At 42.4% G+C, this 20,559-nt stretch overlaps 2 protein-coding genes across 4 annotated transcripts in view; both read left to right on the forward strand.

Annotated features, from left to right (window-relative positions):
* LOC120734577 (integrin alpha-L-like) overlaps positions 1-20,559 on the forward strand; it is a 23,373-nt gene continuing 2,814 nt past the window's right edge. Inside the window, exons 1-23 of one of the 3 annotated variants that reach the window (XM_040033441.1) lie at positions 1-100; positions 801-918; positions 2,850-2,938; positions 6,655-6,737; positions 6,834-6,930; positions 7,274-7,404; positions 7,499-7,641; positions 7,768-7,918; positions 8,199-8,334; positions 8,442-8,494; positions 9,403-9,508; positions 9,583-9,713; positions 9,807-9,949; positions 10,076-10,226; positions 10,507-10,642; positions 10,750-10,802; positions 15,261-15,345; positions 15,499-15,638; positions 15,845-15,991; positions 16,104-16,301; positions 17,413-17,537; positions 17,626-17,765; positions 17,863-17,993. In XM_040033441.1, coding sequence (XP_039889375.1) covers positions 64-100; positions 801-918; positions 2,850-2,938; positions 6,655-6,737; positions 6,834-6,930; positions 7,274-7,404; positions 7,499-7,641; positions 7,768-7,918; positions 8,199-8,334; positions 8,442-8,494; positions 9,403-9,508; positions 9,583-9,713; positions 9,807-9,949; positions 10,076-10,226; positions 10,507-10,642; positions 10,750-10,802; positions 15,261-15,345; positions 15,499-15,638; positions 15,845-15,991; positions 16,104-16,301; positions 17,413-17,537; positions 17,626-17,765; positions 17,863-17,993 — 2,724 coding nt within the window. In that variant the 5' untranslated portion in view covers positions 1-63. The remainder of the gene's footprint in view (positions 101-800; positions 919-2,849; positions 2,939-6,654; positions 6,738-6,833; positions 6,931-7,273; positions 7,405-7,498; positions 7,642-7,767; positions 7,919-8,198; positions 8,335-8,441; positions 8,495-9,402; positions 9,509-9,582; positions 9,714-9,806; positions 9,950-10,075; positions 10,227-10,506; positions 10,643-10,749; positions 10,803-15,260; positions 15,346-15,498; positions 15,639-15,844; positions 15,992-16,103; positions 16,302-17,412; positions 17,538-17,625; positions 17,766-17,862; positions 17,994-20,559) is intronic. The other 2 variants (XM_040033442.1, XM_040033443.1) reach the window with 2 other exon arrangements.
* LOC120734581 (group XIIB secretory phospholipase A2-like protein) overlaps positions 16,816-20,559 on the forward strand; it is a 19,285-nt gene continuing 15,541 nt past the window's right edge. The window contains exon 1 of the mRNA XM_040033452.1: positions 16,816-16,820. The gene's annotated coding sequence lies outside the window, so the exon portion shown is untranslated. The remainder of the gene's footprint in view (positions 16,821-20,559) is intronic.

A 20,559-nucleotide genomic window follows, 5' to 3' on the forward strand; every position in this document is an offset into this window, starting at 1 on the left:
TTTCTGACTCCTCCTTAGCCTTTATCATTTTCTACCATTCTGTGGAAACGACCAGTAGAAAAGATGAAGTTAGTCTGGCTCATCTGCGCAGTGGCTGTTGGTAAGATCTAAACAAATAAATTTCTACAAAATCATATCAAAGAAAGAAGCTGAGTGTGGGGAAAGAGTTGTCTTTTCAATTTGACTGTTTGAAGGCGTAATTCAGCATTTGGAGAAACGTCTTTACTGATTTTCTTTTTAAGAGTTGGATTAAAAGATTGAGAGGAATCTCATGTCTGTTTTTAAAGTAGAAAGATCCAGTCAGTGTGCATCTGGCCTGATTTAATGTAAAAGAGAAAACGGCCGACTGTAACTGTGTCAGTTTAAAGTTCAGACCTGTGCACAAACAAAGCTTTTGTGTGGGTGATACATGCTAAAATCAACAACAGAGAGAAATGTTAGGAATACTATGGCCTTTATTCTTTTAACCATCTTATATCATGTTGTGGAAAATGGGTCACACTTTATCCTCCGATCCTCTGGATGCTCAAATTAGAACACAGTATTTGTAGTATGTTTTTGTCACGAGCTTCTTTGTATGTAGACAAAAGTTCGTAAGAAGCCAATACACTTAATCAGATGTGTATTGTGTATCAGGACCCCCCTCTCGCCACATCGTCCCAATTTTGATTTACGGCCTCAGTCGAACCGTTTCTGTAACTTTCTAAAACCGATGATCTCAAATTCAGTGTGTTACCATTGCCAACCAAACGTTTTACACAAGATGAAATCATGATTTTTTTTTTTATGACGTGCTGCAGCCACCTCCGTATGTCTGGCTTTCAACATTGATACGACAGCCACCCGCATCTTTACTACAGAACAAAAAGATTTCTTCCAAAACAAGGTGCTTCAGTTACTGTCTGACAAGAACAATGGGTGAGTATCAAAGCTAATCTAAAGATGCAAAGTATCAAAATATTAAATCATATTTGCATCATTAATGTGGTGTACAGCTTTTCTGTGCAAATCAGTGCATGTTTTTTGTTGTTGTCTTATTTCTGTCTGATCAGATCTCACTAAGGCACAATAGAACTTTTTATTTAACGTTTCTCATAAAGGATGGGGACAGGAAATGGACTGGAAAGAAAGTAGGGGAAAAATTTAGCTGGGATTTGATGATCAGAGCATGTTTGATGTCCCAAAAGTGCAAAGATAAAATGAAAGGTCATGTAACTCTAGTTGCTGTCTTAAACTTGGGTAAAAGTAAAGATTACCTTTGTCCTGATCGAGGGAAAAATAAATAACGCCCACACAGCACATTTACTTTCATTGACCCCGAGAGTATTCGTGGTTGTTGTCAGTGTGGTCCAGGGGCGTTTTCAGAGACGGTGCCCGTATGGTTGCTACTGCCCAAGTAATTGAATTCGAATTCAACTGAAAGGTTAAAGTGACATACAGTGGCTTGCAAAAGTATTCGACCCCTTTGAACTTTTCCACATTTTGTCACATTACAGCCACAAACATGAATCAATGTCATTGGAATGATTCCAACAACACCATGAAGTCCAAAGAACACACCAGACAGGTCAGGGATAAAGTTATTGAGAAATCTAAAGCAGGCTTAGGCTACAAAAAGATTTCCCAAGCCTTGAACATCCCACGGAGCACTGTTCAAGCCATCATTCAGAAATGGAAGGAGTATGGCACAACTGTAAACCTACCAAGACAAGGCCGTCCACCTGAACTCACAGGCCGAACAAGGAGAGCGCTGATCAGAAATGCAGCCAAGAGGCCCATGGTGACTCTGGACGAGCTGCAGAGATCTACAGCTCAGGTGGGGGAATCTGTCCATAGGACAACTATTAGTCGTGCACTGCACAAAGTTGGCCTTTATGCAAGAGTGGCAAGAAGAAAGCCACTGTTAACAGAAAACCATAAGAAGTCCCGTTTGCAGTTTGCCACCAGCCATGTGGGGGACACAGCAAACATGTGGAAGAAGCTGCTCTGGTCAGATGAGACCAAAATGGAACTTTTTGGTCAAAATGCAAAACGCTATGTGTGGCAGAAAACTAACACTGCACATCACTCTGAACACACCATCCCCACTGTCAGATATGGTGGTGGCAGCATCATGCTCTGGGGGTGCTTCTCTTCAGCAGGGACAGGAAGCTGGTCAGAGTTGATGGGAAGATGGATGGAGCCAAATACAGGGCAATCTTGGAAGAAAACCTCTTGGAGTCTGCAAAAGACTTGAGACTGGGGCGGAGGTTCACCTTCCAGCAGGACAACGACCCTAAACATAAAGCCAGGGCAACAATGGAACGGTTTAAAACAAAACATATCCATGTGTTTGAATGACCCAGTCAAAGTCCAGATCTAAATCCAATCGAGAATCTGTGGCAAGATCTGAAAACTGCTGTTCACAAACGCTGTCCATCTAATCTGACTGAGCTGGAGCTGTTTTGCAAAGAAGAATGGGGCAAAGATTTCAGTCTGTAGATGTGCAAAGCTGGTAGAGACAGACCCTAAAAGACTGGCAGCTGTAATTGCAGCAAAAGGTGGTTCTACAAAGTATTGACTCAGGGGGCTGAATAATTACGCACACCCCACTTTGCAGTTATTTATTTGTAAAAAATGTTTGGAATCATGTATGATTTTCCTTCCACTTCTCACGTGTGCACCACTTTGTTTTGGTCTTTCACCTGGAATTCCAATAAAACTGATTCATGTTTGTGGCTGTAATGTGACAAAATGTGGAAAGGTTCAAGGGGGCCGAATACTTTTGCAAGCCATTGTAGAAATTCTGAGAGCACAGGTCAGAAAAACTCTCTTTTTAGTGATTATCACGAGTGTTGTTGTGTCCACAGGACGCTTGTCACTGCACCAGAGCAGCTAGGACATGAGGAGACATGCACATCTGATCTGAACCTGACCCACAGCTGCATCATTGTTCCAGGTACATTAATGCGGTTTTTGAAATGCAAATGACATGTTTAATCAGGACATTAAAAATTACTGCCACAGTATGGAGGTTGTACAGTGGGGCAAAAAAGTATTTAGTCAGCCACCGATTGTGCAAGTTCCCCCACCTAAAATGATGACAGAGGTCAGTAATTTGCACCAGAGGTACACTTCAACTGTGAGAGACAGAATGTGAAAAAAAAATCCATGAATTCACATGGTAGGATTTGTAAAGAATTATTCGTAAATCAGGGTGGAAAATAAGTATTTGGTCAATAACAAAAATACAACTCAATACTTTGTAACATAACCTTTGTTGGCAATAACAGAGGTCAAACGTTTACTGTAGGTCTTTACCAGGTTTGCACACACAGTAGCTGGTATTTTGGCCCATTCCTCCGTGCAGATCTTCTCGAGAGCAGTGATGTTTTGGGGCTGTCGCCGAGCAACACGGACTTTCAACTCCCGCCACAGATTTTCTATGGGGTTGAGGTCTGGAGACTGGCTAGGCCACTCCAGGACTTTCAAATGCTTCTTACGGAGCCACTCCTTTGTTGCCCGGGCGGTGTGTTTTGGATCATTGTCATGTTGGAAGACCCAGCCTCGTTTCATCTTCAAAGTTCTCACTGATGGAAGGAGGTTTTGGCTCAAAATCTCACGATACATGGCCCCATTCATTCTGTCCTTAACACGGATCAGTCGTCCTGTCCCCTTGGCAGAAAAACAGCCCCATAGCATGATGTTTCCACCCCCATGCTTCACAGTAGGTATGGTGTTCTTGGGATGCAACTCAGTATTCTTCTTCCTCCAAACACGACGAGTTGAGTTTATACCAAAAAGTTCTACTTTGGTTTCATCTGACCACATGACATTCTCCCAATCTCCTCTGCTGTATCATCCATGTGCTCTCTGGCAAACTTCAGACGGGCCTGGACATGCACTGGCTTCAGCAGCGGAACACGTCTGGCACTGCGGGATTTGATTCCCTGCCGTTGTAGTGTGTTACTGATGGTGACCTTTGTTACTTTGGTCCCAGCTCTCTGCAGGTCATTCACCAGGTCCCCCCGTGTGGTTCTGGGATCTTTGCTCACCGTTCTCATGATCATTTTGACCCCACGGGATGAGATCTTGCGTGGAGCCCCAGATCGAGGGAGATTATCAGTGGTCTTGTATGTCTTCCATTTTCTGATGATTGCTCCCACAGTTGATTTTTTCACACCAAGCTGCTTGCCTATTGTAGATTCACTCTTCCCAGTCTGGTGCAGGTCTACAATACTTTTCCTGTGTGTCCTTCGAAAGCTCTTTGGTCTTGGCCATGGCGGATTTTGGAGTCCTGACTGTTTGAGGCTGTGGAAAGGTGTCTTTTATACAGATGATGAGTTCACACATGTGCATTCATACAGGTAACGATGTGGGACAGAAAAGCTTCTTACCAGAAGACGTTAACAGGTCTGTGAGAGCCAGAGATTTTCCCTTGTTTGAGGTGACCAAATACTTATTTTCCACCATAATTTACGATACTTCCTTTACAAATCCTACCATGTGGATCATGGATTTTTTTTCACATTCTGTCTCTCACAGTTGAAGTTGTACCTCTGGTTGCAAATTACTGACCTATGTCATCATTTTAAGTGGGGGACTGCACAATCGGTGGTTGACTAAATACTTTTTTGCCCCACTGTATATGAAACAAAGCTGTTTTGAAACCATTACTAAACTGGATTTGTAAGAGTTAGCTCACTCAAACCGAATGAGCACCTACTCTGCAGCTGCTGCAGTTTCCAGAGTCACATTCAAGATTTTATTTTAAATTCAGCTTTGTTTTTTGTTTTTCTTTCATATTGCACCAAATCACAATAACAGTTGTCTCACTGCACTTTATATTGTAAGGTAAAGACTCTACAATACTACACAGAAAACAGAGAAACTCCAACAGTCATATGACCCCTTTGACCTAACTAATGATTTAATGCAAATAGGTGTATAAACACATATCAGTGAGTGAAAAAGAAACACTCAGTGCATCATGGGAATCCCCCCAGCAGCCTAGACCTATTACAGTGTAACTAAAAGAGGATTCAGGGTCACCTGATCCTGCCCTAACTATATGCTTTTTTTAAAAAAGGAAAGTTTTAAGCCTAATCTTAAAAGTAGAGCTAGTGCCTCCAAATCCAAACTGGAAGCTATTTCCACAGAAGAGGGGCCTGAAAACTGGAGGCTCTGCCTCCCATTCTACATTTAAATACTCTAGGAACAACAAGTAAACCCGCAGTCTGAGAGCAAAGTGTGTCGGGTCACAAATTTGGAACCCAATATGATAACCTTATCCCACTAATGCTGTGGAGGTCCAGCGTTTCAGATCCAATTAAAATCAAATCACTCAAAAAGGTCCTCTGGAAATGAGTTGAATTCTTTGAACAGAGTTTATTAAACAGTGACATATGAACAGCAGAACAGTACATTTACAGCAAAAATAAAACAGAGAGAGCAAGCAAAACAAATGATAGTGAAGCAACCCCAGGGTGTAGAGCCTTAAAACACAAACAGAAACAACACACAAAAGACAGACAGGAAAGAAGCACCAGCGGGGGATAATGACCCTCCTCCTCCTCCTGCAGGTACCCTTTCATCCTTCGTTCTTTCTTTTCATCTGCCACTCCTGATACATACGACCCCACACCATAACTTCTCACACACCAGTCTTTCATCCGTCATTGAATTTGTGAGTTTTATGGCCAAAGTCCAAAAGTCTGCAGAAAGGCAGTTAACAGTTAATCAATTCAACAATTATGTTGGGTGTGCATGCCAGACATAAACTGCTATCTATGCTGAGTAAGGATTTTTTGCTTCGCCGCCTGGCGTTTGAGGCAAGAACCAGAATCTCAGGTACATGCCCAACGAGGACCAGGTTTGTTTGCTGTACAGCCATAGAAAGGGCTGCATGCTTTTAATGTACAGCCATGGAAAGGGAATACACATTTTATATACACATATATGTATAGGCCTGAATCCGCTCAGTCAGATCATTAACAAGACTGGCTACGGAATGGAACAGTTGTCAGCCACCTCCTGTACATGGATGACATCAAGCTGAAACTCAGTGTGGAGAAGTCTGAAGGGATTGAATGCACAAACCTTTAAGACTTTATTTTGCCCATGTTTAATATTAGCAACTACAGTTCTAACAGGATATATGGCAGAAAGTAAGGAGAAGTATAATAGGTTTATTGTAGGGTCGACCTTACAATATAAAACACCTTGAAGTAACTGTTGTTGTGATTTTGCACTGTATAAATAAAATTGAATTCAATTGAATTATAATAGGTACCCTTTAAAGGGACGGATTTATAGGATGTATAGCCTGTCCAAACAGCTAATCTTGATATTTTTATTAGTCATAGCAGAATAAATTCTCATACTTTTACTGTTTTACTGTCATATCAGTAGTGCTATTAATTATCGGCACAATTTAGACATCACAATGTCTATGAAGACATGTGAAACTGCAAACTGCAAGAAACATCATCTAGATCACGGCAAAAACTACAGTTCACCTGGTCTGGTCCATTTAAGATTAAAGTGGGCTGTATGTGTCCCACAATGTAAAATGAGTTTTAATTCCCAGAGCGAGACGGGGGTTTTTCTATTGCAGAATGATGTAGTGTATTTGTATTTTTAATATAAGGTACTAATCTGATGTTATTGTCACAGAAATTTGGCCCGAACACATGCAAGTACCCATCAGGCAATTTGGACTGTCGATATCTGAGGACGCCATGCGCTCTCAAATCACTGTAAGAAACGCTCAAAAAACATTTCCTCTGACAATATTCAAAACAAAAAAATGATCTCAGATCATATTTCTTTGTCTCGTTTAAAACCTGATGTAGGTTTGCAGCCCAAGTGCAGTGCATCCACACAGTGGGAACTCGTCTCTGAACAAAGTGTGTTACAAGATGAAACTCGACCGTGGACCGTCCACCCAAGGTAAAAAAAATATTGGGGGCGGCGGGTTCTAGCGGTAAAGGCACTGTCTGTGTCCAGCAGACCGTAGTGGTCAACAAAATGTTTGAACTCGACAACTATGAAGCTGGAAGTGACTCACCAACACACACGGAGCACTCTGATTGATTCTAGTTCAGTTACATTAGAAACAGTGGCTGAGTACAACTGTGAGATCATAATTATTGCATTTGTTAATTAAATAATGTTCATGCTTATAGATGAATCTTTGTTTCATCAGACCAGAAAAACTAGTAGGACTGTTTGAGGTATATTTATGTCTGTTTCCATCTTCCAGGCTAAATATTTTCATGCTTTTCTCCCCCAGAACGAACAAATAAGTCTGTGGAAGTCGTTTTTTTATTTGATGGATCAGGGAGTATGCCCGAAGGAGAATTCAACAAAAATAAAGACTTCATTGTGGAGATAATGGGCATCATTAGGGACACGCCAGTAATGGTCATTATATATTGATGTATATAAACTATACATTATATGAGTAATGAGTATAAGTAGTAATGTATATTTTTGTTGTTGTTTGTTCCGTTTCCAGTTTGCAGCAGTTCAGTTCTCCTCAACAGTCCACAAAGTGTTTGACTTCAACGACTATGCAGCTGGACGTGCTCTCGATAAACTTATGAAAGACAAACATTTAAAAAGTCTCACCAACACACACAGAGCCCTCGAGTTTGTGTTGTAAGTTGTGTCAAAAGCAGCAGGATCAATGCAGCTGTGAGATAATGAGCACTGTATTTGTTCATTTATTCATATTTTTAAATGTTGTTTATTCTGAGTGTTGCTTTGCTTTTGCATTTGTTTCAGAGATGAAATCTTTGACAACCCAGCTGCAGGCGCCTCTCCTGATGTTACCAAAGTTCTGATTCTAATCACAGATGGAGATCCCTCTGATATAGACAGGAATGGGATCATTAAAAGATACGATGATAAAAATATAATTCGTCTTGTCGTTGGGGTAGGATGTGATGTGTTACACCAGTCCCAACAGAAAAATCATATTTATCTGTTAGACAAATAAATGTGATCATTTTGTGTCACATAAACACTCTTATAGTATTAGACTGTTTTATTCCCTGTTATTTAGATGGTACACAGTCATACTAAAGTAGAAATGCATCATGGTGTCAGTCTCAGCACAAACAGCTCAGCAGATTTCAGTTCTTAGTCCAGTTTTTACTTCCCATGCTGATGTCAGACTTTGAATTTCATGTTTTCAAGCAGTATTCTGATTTCAGGTCAAAGATGCTAAGCTGGATAAATTCAGGGCCATCGCTTCAGAGCCAAAAGATAGAAATGCCTTCAAAATTGAGAACTACGATGGACTCACAGGAGTGCTGGAGAATTTACAGAAAAAGATATTTACTGTGGAAGGTGATGTTAAACTTTGTTCCCTGTTTTGATAAATACATTTACAGAAATCACTGTTATCTTCCTGGTGTGGACCAGTGGTGGTCACATGTATCTCTTTATTTATTTAGGCTGCACAGCTCCTCTGGCAGAATTCAGTGGATTCAGTGCTGTTTTCAAAAAGGTGAATATCTAACTTCAACTCAGCTCAGGTCAATTCAGTTTTATTTATATGGCAGCTAATCACAACAACAGTCACTTAATATTATAAAGTAACGACTTTAAAATAATAAAGAAAATCACATAATCTCCACACATTTGATGTCCAGATAAGTTATTGATCTATAATCCAGCAGCACCGATTTTATTTCTGTGAAGTAAAATCAAATTTTCACTGGTTTGTGGCAACCTGCTCTTTCGAGTGACAGTTCAGTACTTTTTTTAAAGCGATAAAATAAAAAAAATAGCTTTACTTTTTATTTCTATACATCCTTCTATCAATTTTCTGAACTAGTTAGCACCATTTGTGGTTGTGGGGTCCTGGAGTGTATGCTGTCATGCTGCGTGAGACTTTTTGTGTAATTGAAACATTATGTGATCATCTCATTGGTGTAAATATTGATTCTAGCAGTGTGACATCAGGGTTTAGAAAGGCTGACGAAATTGAACAATTCTGAATAAGCGCTGAATGATTTGCCTTGAAATCATGTTCTCCACAGGATGCAGAGTAATCACTTTAATTATGCTCATTCATCCAAAGGGAGTTTTTCCTTCCCACTGTCGTCAAAGCGCTCGCTCACGGGGGTCATCTGATTGTTGGGGTTTTCTCTCTTTTATTGTAAGATCTTTACCTTACAGTATAAAGCACATTGAGGCAACTGTTGTTGTAATTTGGCACTTTATAAATAAAATACAATTGATTTGAATCTATGTAATATTCTAAAGTCAACATTTTAAGTTGTATCTTCTGTTATGATTACGCAGCACAGATGGATTTCCCATAGATTTGAGCTATGCTCTGCATTTAGCTGCACTGTAACTGCTAAATATTTCCATTGTTGGACATTTAAGTTCAGTTATAATTTGTTTTAGGTTTGCAGCACAACTGCAGTCAGCAACTGTTCCGACAACTCCTACCTGAATATTGTCTGTCACCAGATCCCAAATCTTCAACAAACCTCTTCTTCTGTTGTTGAAGGTAAAACTGTTTTTTAAAGTTTTATATGTTCCTGGTTACATTCTCTTTAAAATTGTTCAAAATTTTCCCCCCAGAACGAACAAATAAGTCTGTGGAAGTCGTGTTTTTATTTGATGGATCAGCGAGTATGACCGAAGCTGAATTCAACAAAAATAAAGACTTCATTGTGGAGATAATGGGCAGCCTTAGGGACACGCCAGTAATGGTCATTATATATTGATGTATATAAACTATACATTATATGAGTAATGAGTATAAGTAGTAACGTAATTTTTGTTGTTGTTTGTTCCGTTTCCAGTTTGCAGCAGTTCAGTTCTCCTCAACAGTCCACAAAGTGTTTGACTTCAACGACTATGCAGCTGGACGTGCTCTCGATAAACTTATGAAAGACAAACATTTAAAAAGTCTCACCCGCACACACAGAGCCCTCGAGTTTGTGTTGTAAGTTGTGTCAAAAGCAGCAGGATCAATGCAGCTGTGAGATAATGAGCACTGTATTTGTTCATTTATTCATATTTTTAAATGTTGTTTATTCTGAGTGTTGCTTTGCTTTTGCATTTGTTTCAGAGATGAAATCTTTGACAACCCAGCTGCAGGCGCCTCTCCTGATGTTACCAAAGTTCTGATTCTAATCACAGACGGAGATCCCTCTGATATAGACAGGAATGGGATCATTAAAAGATACGATGATAAAAATATAATTCGTCTTGTCGTTGGGGTAGGATGTGATGTGTTACACCAGTCCCAACAGAAAAATCATATTTATCCGTTAGACAAATAAATGTGATCATTTTGTGTCACATAAACACTCTTATAGTATTAGACTGTTTTATTCACTGTTATTTAGATGATACACAGTCATACTAAAGTAGAAATGCATCATGGTGTCAGTCTCAGCACAAACAGCTCAGCAGATTTCAGTTCTTAGTCCAGTTTTTACTTCCCATGCTGATGTCAGACTTTGAATTTCATGTTTTCAAGCAGTATTCTGATTTCAGGTCAAAGATGCTACGCTGCATAAATTCAGGGCCATCGCTTCAGAGCCAAAAGATAGAAATGCCTTCAAAATTGAGAACTACGATGGACTCACAGGAGTGCTGGAGAATTTACAGAAAAAGATATTTACTGTGGAAGGTGATGTTAAACTTTGTTCCCTGTTTTGATAAATACATTTACAGAAATCACTGTTATCTTCCTGGTGTGGACCAGTGGTGGTCACATGTATCTCTTTATTTATTTAGGTTGCCCAGCTCCTCGGGCAGAATTCAGTGGATTCAGTGCTGTTTTCAAAAAGGTGATTTCAAAAGGTTAAAACTGCACACATTCAAAGTGTAAATTATTTACTTGTGACGAGATTAAAATTTCTCAGTCACGGCTAACCTGACATACACAGGTGCAGCTAAAGCGCAGATAATAAAGCACTGACTACTGCTAAACTTTACTTTTACTTTCTAAAATTTTAAATTCTTATTGTTTGGAAAATAAAATCCACACTGACAGACTGTTTGACACAAAGAGAAACACAGAAAATGTGCTAGAATTCTAAAATGGTAAATGGCCTGTATTTATATAGCGCTTTACTAGTCCCTAAGAACCCCAAAGCACTTTACAAATCCAGTCATCCACCCACACATTCACACATTGGTGATGGCAGCTACATTGTAGCCACAGCCACCCTGGGGCGCACTGACAGAGGCGAGGCTGCCGGACACTGGCGCCACCGGGCCCTCTGACCACCACCAGTAGGCAACGGGTGAAGTGTCTTGCCCAAGGACACAACGACCGAGACTGTCCAAGCCGGGGCTCGAACCGGCAACCTTCCGATTACAAGGCGAACTCCCAACTCTTGAGCCACGATCACCCTTCAGTACTCTTCAGTCTTTCTGTTTGTAAAACAAGTTGTTTTAAAAATCAAGAACTTTAATTTGAACCTGTACCCGACAATCCACTAATATTGGATTTTGAATATCTCACCAGCTACAGTAGAGCATATCACCAATAGATTCAGTGAATCAAGAGAAATCTGTAGAATCAGAATCAGAATCAGAATCAGAATGGGGTTTATTGCCAGATGTTGAGGTTTACAACATTAGGAAATTGCTGCGGTGCTTCAGTGCAAACAATAAGAATTAAAGTGCTATGTAGAAAGAAAGATATGTGCATGAGATATACATGAGATATATACATGAGAATAAGACTTATGAGTGCTACGTAGAAAGATATATACATGAGTGCAGGTGGTGATCGGTGCCAAACATGAAATGATGCAGTGACACAGCGTAGGGTCATGTGTTAGTGGTGGGAACAGTCATGTGGTTATTGTTCATGTGTCCAACAGCAGAGGGGAAGAAACTGTTCTTATGGCGAGAGGTTCTGGTGCGAATGGACCGGAGCCTCCTGCCTGAGGGGAGCAGGTCAAACAGACTGTGTCCAGGGTGAGAAGGGTCAGCTGAGATCCGAGCTGCACGCCGCAGTGTCCTGGAGGTGTACAGGTCCTGCAGAGATGGGAGTCTGCAGCCAATCACCTTCTCAGCAGAGCGCACAACACGCTGCAGTCTCTGTTTGTCCCTGATAGTGGCTCCAGCGTACCACACAGTGATGGAGGAGGTGAGGATGGACTCGATGATAGCAGTGTAGAACTGCATCATCGTCCGTGTTGGCAGGTTGAATTTCTTCAGCTGCCTCAGGAAGTACATCCTCTGCTGGGCTTTCTTGATGACGGAGGTGATGGTGGGCTCCCACTTCAGGTCCTGGGTGATGGTGGTACCCAGGAAGCGGAATGAGTCCACAGAGGTGATGGGGGTGTCAGTCAGGATGATGGGGGGGAGTGGGGCTGTGTGCTTCCTGAAGTCCACAATAATCTCCACTGTCTTCTGGGCATTCAGCACCAGGTTGTTGTGGCTGCACCAGGTACACCAGACGTTCAACCTCCCTCCTGTAGGCAGACTCGTCCCCGTCCGAGATGAGCCCAATAACGGTGGTGTCATCTGCGAACTTGATTAGCTTGACAGAGTGGTGGGTGGAGGTGCAGCAGTTGGTGTACAGGGAGAAGAGCAGAGGAGAAAGAACACAGCCCTGAGGGGAGCCGGTGCTGATGGTCCGGGAGTCCGAGACATTCTTTCCCAGCCTCACATGCTGCTTCCTGTCCGTCAGGAAGTCGGTGATCCACCGGCAGATGGGATCAGGCACATTCATCTGGGAAAGCTTGCCTCGGAGATGGTCTGGAAGGATGGTGTTGAAGGCAGAGCTGAAGTCCACAAACAGGATCCTGGCGTAGGTTCCTGGGGAGTCCAGATGCTGCAGGATGAAGTGTAGGGCCATGTTGATGGCGTCGTCTACACGTCTGTACACAAGGGACGAGGCCAAAAAATAATATTGGATGTCTGTTATTTTCGGGGCCCCAGGCAGCAATGCATTAAGAAGGTGAATAATTATTTCATGGAAATCAGATGAGCATGGGCTCAGGAACACTTCCAGAAATCACTGTCTGTGAACAGAGTTCACCATTCCATCCACAAACGCAGGTTAAAGCTCTCTCATACATATGTCTGTGAAGGTTCTCAGTCATCCAGGTCATCGTAGTCAAAGGAGCTTGCAAAGAAAAGCGTCTGGACTTCTTTAAGTTGCTCGAAGACGTTTCACTTCTCATCCGAGAAGCTTCTTCAGTTCTAAGGTCAAATGGTGGAGAGTCCCAGATATAAACCTAGTGGGAGTTTCCCCCCACAGAGGGACAAAAGGACCCCCTGATGATCCTCTAATCACATGAGCCAAGGTGTGAAACTGGGTGTGGGTCCCAATCAGCCAGGGTTTTGGGTGTGTTCATTGTGAAACCTGGCCCCACCTTATCATGCGAATTCCTGAGGTCAGATGGCCCAGGATGTGAGTGGGTGTTAAGGCGTCTGGGGAGGATCTCAAAACTGGATTATAGATGGCAGAGAGTTGGTGTCGTAAACCACCGCCTCTGTTCAAAGATGGTCGCTCACAGTGGACATAGATGGCTTCTTTCACTCCTCTTTCAAACCATCTGTCCTCTCTGTCCAAAATGTGAACGTTGGCATCCTCAAAGAGTGACCTTTATCCTTAAGATGCAGATGGACTGCTGAGTCTTGTCCTGTGGAGGTGGCTCTTCTGTGTTGTGCCATGCGCTTGTGAAGTGGCTGTTTGGTCTCTCCGATGTAGAGGTCTGGGCATTCCTCGCTGCACTGTACAGCATACACCACATTGTTAAGTCTGTGTTTTGGCGTTTTGTCTTTCGGGTGAACCAGTTTTTGTCTGAGCGTGTTGCTGGGTCTGAAATGCACCAGGATGTCGTGCTTGGAGAAAACCCTCCTGAGTTTCTCTGATACACCGGCTACATAGGGGATGACAATGTTGTTGCGTCTGTCCTTCTTATCCTCCCTCGCTGGTGTCTGATCTCTTCTGTGCCTCTTTGCTGACTTTAAGAACGCCCAATTAGGATAACCGCATGTTTTAAGTGCTTCCTTTACATGTGTGTGTTCCTTCTTTTTCCGTCAGGCTTAGAGGGAACATGTTCTGCCCGGTGGTGTAGGGTCCTAATTACTCCAAGTTTGTGTTCCAGAGGGTGCTGGGAGTCAAAGAGGAGGTACTGGTCCGTGTGTGTGGGCTTCCGGTAAACTTCGATGTTGAGTTTGCCGTTCTCTTCAATGTGCACAGCGCAGTCCAGGAAAGGCAAACAGTCGTCCTTTGTGTCTTCCCTGGTGAACTTGATGTTTTTTATCCACGGCGTTAATGTGCGCAGTGAAGGATTCCACTTCTTGTGTCTTGATTTTGACCCAGGTGTCGTCTACATATCTGTACCAGTGGCTGGGTTCCTTTCCACTTCCTCCATGTAAAGGTTGGCTACAATAGGTGACACGGGGGAGCCCTTGGCGCAGCCATGTTTTTGTCTGTAGAAGCCTTCATTGTATTTGAAATATTTGGTGGTAAGGCAGAGGTCTAACAGTGTGCAGATCTGATCGGCTGTGAAGTTGGTCCTGTCTTCTAAGGAGCTGTCTTCTTGTAGTCGACTACAAGAAGACAGCTCCTTAGAAGACAGGACCAACGTCACAGCCGATTCTGTTCAAAAATTTGATATGTTTCCTATATTCTCTTGTGAATAAAACAATGTGTAATGTAATGCAAATAACTGCAAAATTCTGTTGTTAATTACATTTTCCACAGCATCAGCATCAGCAACATGAGTTGCATCTCCACTGTAGTTATTGAAATACAGAAAAATCAGTATGCTGCTGTTTTTTTGGAGTGATCGGATGTATTTTATGTACAGCAAAGAAAACAAACCATAAAAGCTTTACTTTCCCCAAAAAATCCAAAATGTATATTAAACTCAAAATATGAAAACAGTTTGAAGAAACTCTAATAATACATTTTAAACTGTCCGTCAATACAACTACAGAATGTCGATTATTAATTAAAATAATAATTACAGTGGATCATTAAACCCATGAATGAGACTATAAATGCAATTTTTCTGCTTCAGGTTATGACCAAGCGTAGCCTTAGTAGTGTGCTTTAAGTGATAGTGGAAAAACATCATTTTCCTACAGTTCCTATCACTTAATGTGAATGAGGCAGCTCAAAATCTCCTTTTTAGCTGAGCTTTGCTTTTTTGTAAGCATTCTTATTTTAATTCATGACTGATTTGTGACATTACCTCATCACTGTTACTGGTATCTCAGTTCCTCTCTGTCTCTGTTCAGCCTGAACTGTAATCAGATGTTTCTGTGAGCAGGATAGCCTGATCGTGGGTTCTGTGGAATCGAACAGCTGGCGTAGTTTTCTCCATAGACCTCAAGAACGAATGCAGGGTTACCTGGGTAAACCCATTTCTTTTTTTTTTATTATTACCTACTATCTATATGATACCTGCTACTTTAATAAGATTACTTTTCTATGACTTGAGATACCATAGTGTAGCACATATGAGATCCAGAGTGAACATTTAGCAGATTATTATTTGGCTGTTGCAGGAAATTCCATTTCCATTGGAAAGAAAAACGGTGTTCCTTTGTATTTCGTGGGTTTACCAGAGTTTGAGCAAACAGGACAGATCGTTTTCAGACACCACTGCATATACTGGACAGAAGTGCAGAAAATTCGTGGAGAACAGGTTGGTAACTATGGAAATATCATGATTTTTAAAAATATTCAGATTTGAGCTAAAGCATGGAAATATTTGTGCCAAAACTTTTGTAAAAGTTTGGATTTTGTGTCATATTAAGAGGACAGCTCTTAATAACTGTACTACTTTGAAGCTGTGTCTTTGGGTTTGGTTTTGACTTTCTAAATCATCCTTTACACTCAAAACATTTTTAGATTGGTTCCTACTTCGGTGCTGAGCTGTGCTCATTAGATGTTGATTCAGATGGGAGCACTGACTTCCTGCTGGTAGGAGCTCCACAGTTTCATCTGCCTCAGGTGAAGAAAGAAGGCCGGGTCTACATCTACTCTGTGAGCGATGAGGTGAGCTATAATAAAAACTAAGATCCAGTGTGACACTGTGTGAGCTTTAAAGCTGACAAAATAAATGCATGTGTTTTCATAGTCCATTATTAACATCCTCGTTTCCTATTAGACTGTACTGGAAAGTAACCAGGATGTGACGGGACCATCTATGGGTAGATTTGGCACCACCATATCCAGTCTTCCAGACCTTAATGGAGATGGACTCCGAGACGTAGCTGTCGGAGCTCCGCTTGAGGATGATAAGAGCGGGGCTGTGTATATCTACCATGGCAACAGGCAGAGAGGGATAGTCAGCACTTTCAGCCAGGTGACACAGACAACACTACTGTGCAAAGGTCTTGAGCCACCTGTCATGTCTTTATATTCTGCTTTTAAAATGCTAAGTAGGTGTAGTGATTTCTTGCAAACATGTGCAAAATACATGGAAATACGATATAAGAGGCAAAAATAGAGTTTGTACAGTTATAACAAGCTTTGGACTGCCTCTATTCTTTTACACAGCCCGAACTCTCTTAGGCAGGTCATTTCTTTCTTGTAATTGGTAGTCTTCAGGATTAGTTCCTTAAAGGACATTCAAAGCTTCTCTTTGGATGTTGGCTGCCTTTTGTTCTCTGTAAAGATGATCCCACACTGCTTCAGTAACGTTGAGGTCCAGGCTCTGGGGAAACCAGTCGATGACTTTTAGTGTTCCACTGTGTGCTTTTCTATAAAGGTATACTTTTACTGTGTTGGCAGCGTGTTTGAGATCATTGTGATGCTAAAAAAAAATGTAGCCATCAGCAATCAGGCGCTTTCCAGGTGGATCAAAATCTGATTGTACTCTTCCGTGTTCATAATTCTGTAAATTGTGACAAATCGTGAACCCGACTGGCCATTTAACGACAGCCTTTAAAAGACCTTTATTACTTACGTTATTATCAAAGACTCAGGAGGAAAATTATTTCTATAACCTTCAAATCTTATAAACCATCAGAGAACTGAGGCACAAACGATGGATCTGCTCAACACTGTTGCCCCTCCATGCTTGCCTCTTGATTGTTTTAGTAATTCTGTAATATAACTTCAAAGATATGACAGCCTGCCCAAAGAACTTTGTGTCCAACATTAGTTCAAATGGTGGGTTTAGAACATGTAGAATCTCTGTTTCTCTGTCAGACTCCACAACCTGCCAGCCTAAATGTATTCAAGTCAAAATATTGTAGAATAACGACTGAACGACGTGCAGAGCCTTTTCTCTTTTTTGTCTGTGCTTATGGAGTTGTGTTCGTACACTCTCAAAACCCTCTGTGCATTTGCATTGAAGTTTAATTATCTGCAGCATGATAATATTATCAGACTTACACTTATGAGAGCACACAGACATGTAATGTCATCTGAAAGAGGTATTTAGACTCGGCTCTAATATCTTCTTATTTCAGAGAATCATGGGAAAAAATATCGACCATGGGCTGAAATTCTTTGGAAGGGCCATCTTTGGGGACCTCGGGGAGGATGGACTCCCGGGTGTTGTGGTTGAATCACGTGGTGCAGCTGTTGTATTCAGGTGAATATTATATGAACACTGCACCTATAAAAGAAGCTAAGCGACAGAAGAAGCGACAATCTATTTAAGTTCATTCGCTTCCTTTCAGATCCAAGCCGGTCTTCAACGTCTTGGCTCGTCTGTCTTTTCACCCTGAGAACCTTGACGCCCTGAGTCCAGATAAAAATGTAGCTTTGGTTAAAATAACGGCATGCTTTGAAAAGGTCGAAGCAACAAAGAGCAAAGCAGGTAAGTTTGTTGTGATGAGCGGACAAATGTGGGACATTTAAACTGTTTTTTAAAAATCCAGATTAATGTGTATTTATTTAATGTGACTTTTTTTCAGGGCCAGTGAGCTCAGCATTGAACATCACATACACACTTAATGTGACGAGTCAAGCAAGTCAAGGTATGTTCAGTCAGACCCTGGAGCTGAGAGAGGAAAACACCTGCGTCAGCTACTCCATCAACAGAGCAGTAAGAATGTTGAACATCATCAGTTTATTTATTCACTCTCTGATGACTTTAACACATCGTTCAATCACCACTTTTCCTTAAAGCGCCAGTTTTGTGAGCTGTTTTAGTGTTTTAAGCCATAGCACGCACTATGGACATGTCACATAAGATTCTGAATTTAGCCGAGCCTCAAAGGGCTTGGTGCCATATAAAAGACATTTTACATGATTATTTTACACTTTACATTTACCTGACTGACTGCCCCTCGCAAGCTTGGGGTTTAAACCATTGAGAAAAGGTGGGCGGGGATTTGTCTACAAGTCCTTTTCTTTTTCCACGCCCTTTAGGGTTTGCCACAGGAAATCATTTGACTGCAAGCTTTGGACATGCTTAATTAAAGGCATTATATATGGCCCTTAATATCAATAATCAGGTTTATTTATACTGTACCAAATCACAATCACCTCAATAAAGATCCTACAGAAAACACCAGCAATCATGCAGCTTCCTATGAGTTGGCACTCTGCAGCAGTGGAAAGCAACACTTCCCTTTCAACAGGATCAAACCTCAGGCACAACCAGTGGAGGGACAGCCATACATCTCCTGTTACTGGTTGGGGGTGAGGGGAGGGAGACAGGACAAGCTGTGGAAAACAGACAGAGATTAATAATAACTAATGATTAAATGCAGAGTGCTGAAGAATGAAGAGGTGCTTGCGGAACAAAATCCCAGCAGCATAGTCCTATTGCAGCGTAACTAAGGGATGATTCTGGGTCACCTGATCCAACCGTAACTATAGGCTAGGGGCAGGCAGACCCTGATCCTGTATCCAGAGACCAAAACACCACAGACACCAGCAGGATAATGTTGTTTAGGTACTTTTTAATTTTATTTAATTTAATTTAATTTTTTTTAAAAATCAAACAAATGGGTATTAAAATGGGTAAATCTGCTCATTTAGCAGCAGTGTGTGTGAAATGTTAGGTGGATAAGATGAGGCGATTTGTAGCTACATTAAAAAAATGAAATAAAAAAAAATCCCAATGAATCTACCTGAATGATGCAAACGGAAGTGAAAAACTCATTTTCATCAGTATTAATGCTTCGTTTTTAAGGGTTACTCTAAGCAGTGGCAGTCCTAGCCAGGTGGCGGAGGGCTTTCACCTCAGAATCTCATCTCTGCTTTTCGCGGATGATGTGGTTCTGTTGGCTTCATCGGGTGAGGGCCTCCAGCTCGCACTGGAACGGTTCGCAGCTGAGTGTGAAGCAGCGGGAATGAGGATCAGCACCTCCAAATCTGAGGCCATGGTTCTCAGCCACAAAAGGGTGGAGTGCCCACTCCGGGTCGGGGATGAGTTCCTGCCCCAAGTGGAGGAGTTCAAGTATCTCGGGGTCTTGTTCGCGAGTGATGGGAGAAGGGAGCCGGAGATCGACAGACGGATTGGTGCTGCGGCTGCAGTAATGCGGACGCTGCACCGGTCCGTCGTGGTGAAGAGGGAGCTGAGTGTAAAAGCGAAGCTCTCAGTTTACCGGTCGATCTACGTCCCTACCCTCACCTATGGCCACGAGCTGTGGGTAGTGACCGAAAGAACGAGATCTCGGATACAAGCGGCGGAAATGAGCTTCCTCCGAAGGGTGGCTGGCCTCTCCCTTAGAGATAGGGTGAGAAGTTCGGCCATCCGGGAGGGGCTCAGAGTAGAGCAGCTGCTGCTCCACATCGAAAGGAGCCAGCTGAGGTGGTTCGGACATCTGACAAGGATGCCTCCTGGGTGAGGTGTTCCAGGCATGTCCCACCGGGAGGAGGCCCCGGGGCAGACCCAGGACACGCTGGAGAGATTATATCTCTTGGCTGGCCTGGGAACGCCTTGGTGTTCCCCCGGATAAGCTGAAGGTCTCTGCTTAGGCTGCTGCCCCCTCGACCCGCCCCCGGATAAAGCGGATGAAGATGGATGGATGGCATCGGTGCAAATTATAAGTCCGTATCATGATGTCTGGTGTTTTCGTTTTTGTTGGTTTGTTTCTATTATGTTTGATTTTGCGAGTTGGTTATTAGATGCTGCTCCGGCCAGCCAGAGAATCCCCCGCCGCCCCGCCCTCTCCTCCCTGTGCCGCAAGCAGCAGGCGCACCAGTTCGCAAACAGAGGGCGTCCTTACTCCCAGCAAATGGGCGATAGAAAATCGATCGGTGCCTGTGACATTCCCAATATGTGCAAGAGGGTTTGTTTTTTTTTTTTTTGGGGGGGGGGGGGGGGGGTTGTTGCCGATGCCCATGATGCCACCCCCCACCACGATGCCGTCCCGGGCAACCGCCAGTGTCGCCCGTATCAAAAACCGCTACTGACTCTAAGGCTTATCAAATAACAGTGCTTGAGTTTGTTACCATCGTAGTATTTTTAGGCTTTGAAATACCGCGGTAAAGTGAGCCGTCATTTGTGAGCCGCGGTCAAGCCAGCCGCCTCCTATCCGCCGCATGAATTTCCTTGCGCTTTTACACCAGTCTTTACGGTAGCGCCTTTTCGCTTTATATCCCACGCGCACGCGCACGCGCGCACACAAATTTACAATGGAACAGCCCAATACAGTCAA

Source organism: Simochromis diagramma, unplaced genomic scaffold (genome assembly GCF_900408965.1).
Source record: "Simochromis diagramma unplaced genomic scaffold, fSimDia1.1 OVJJ01000571.1, whole genome shotgun sequence".
NCBI lineage: Eukaryota > Metazoa > Chordata > Actinopteri > Cichliformes > Cichlidae > Simochromis > Simochromis diagramma.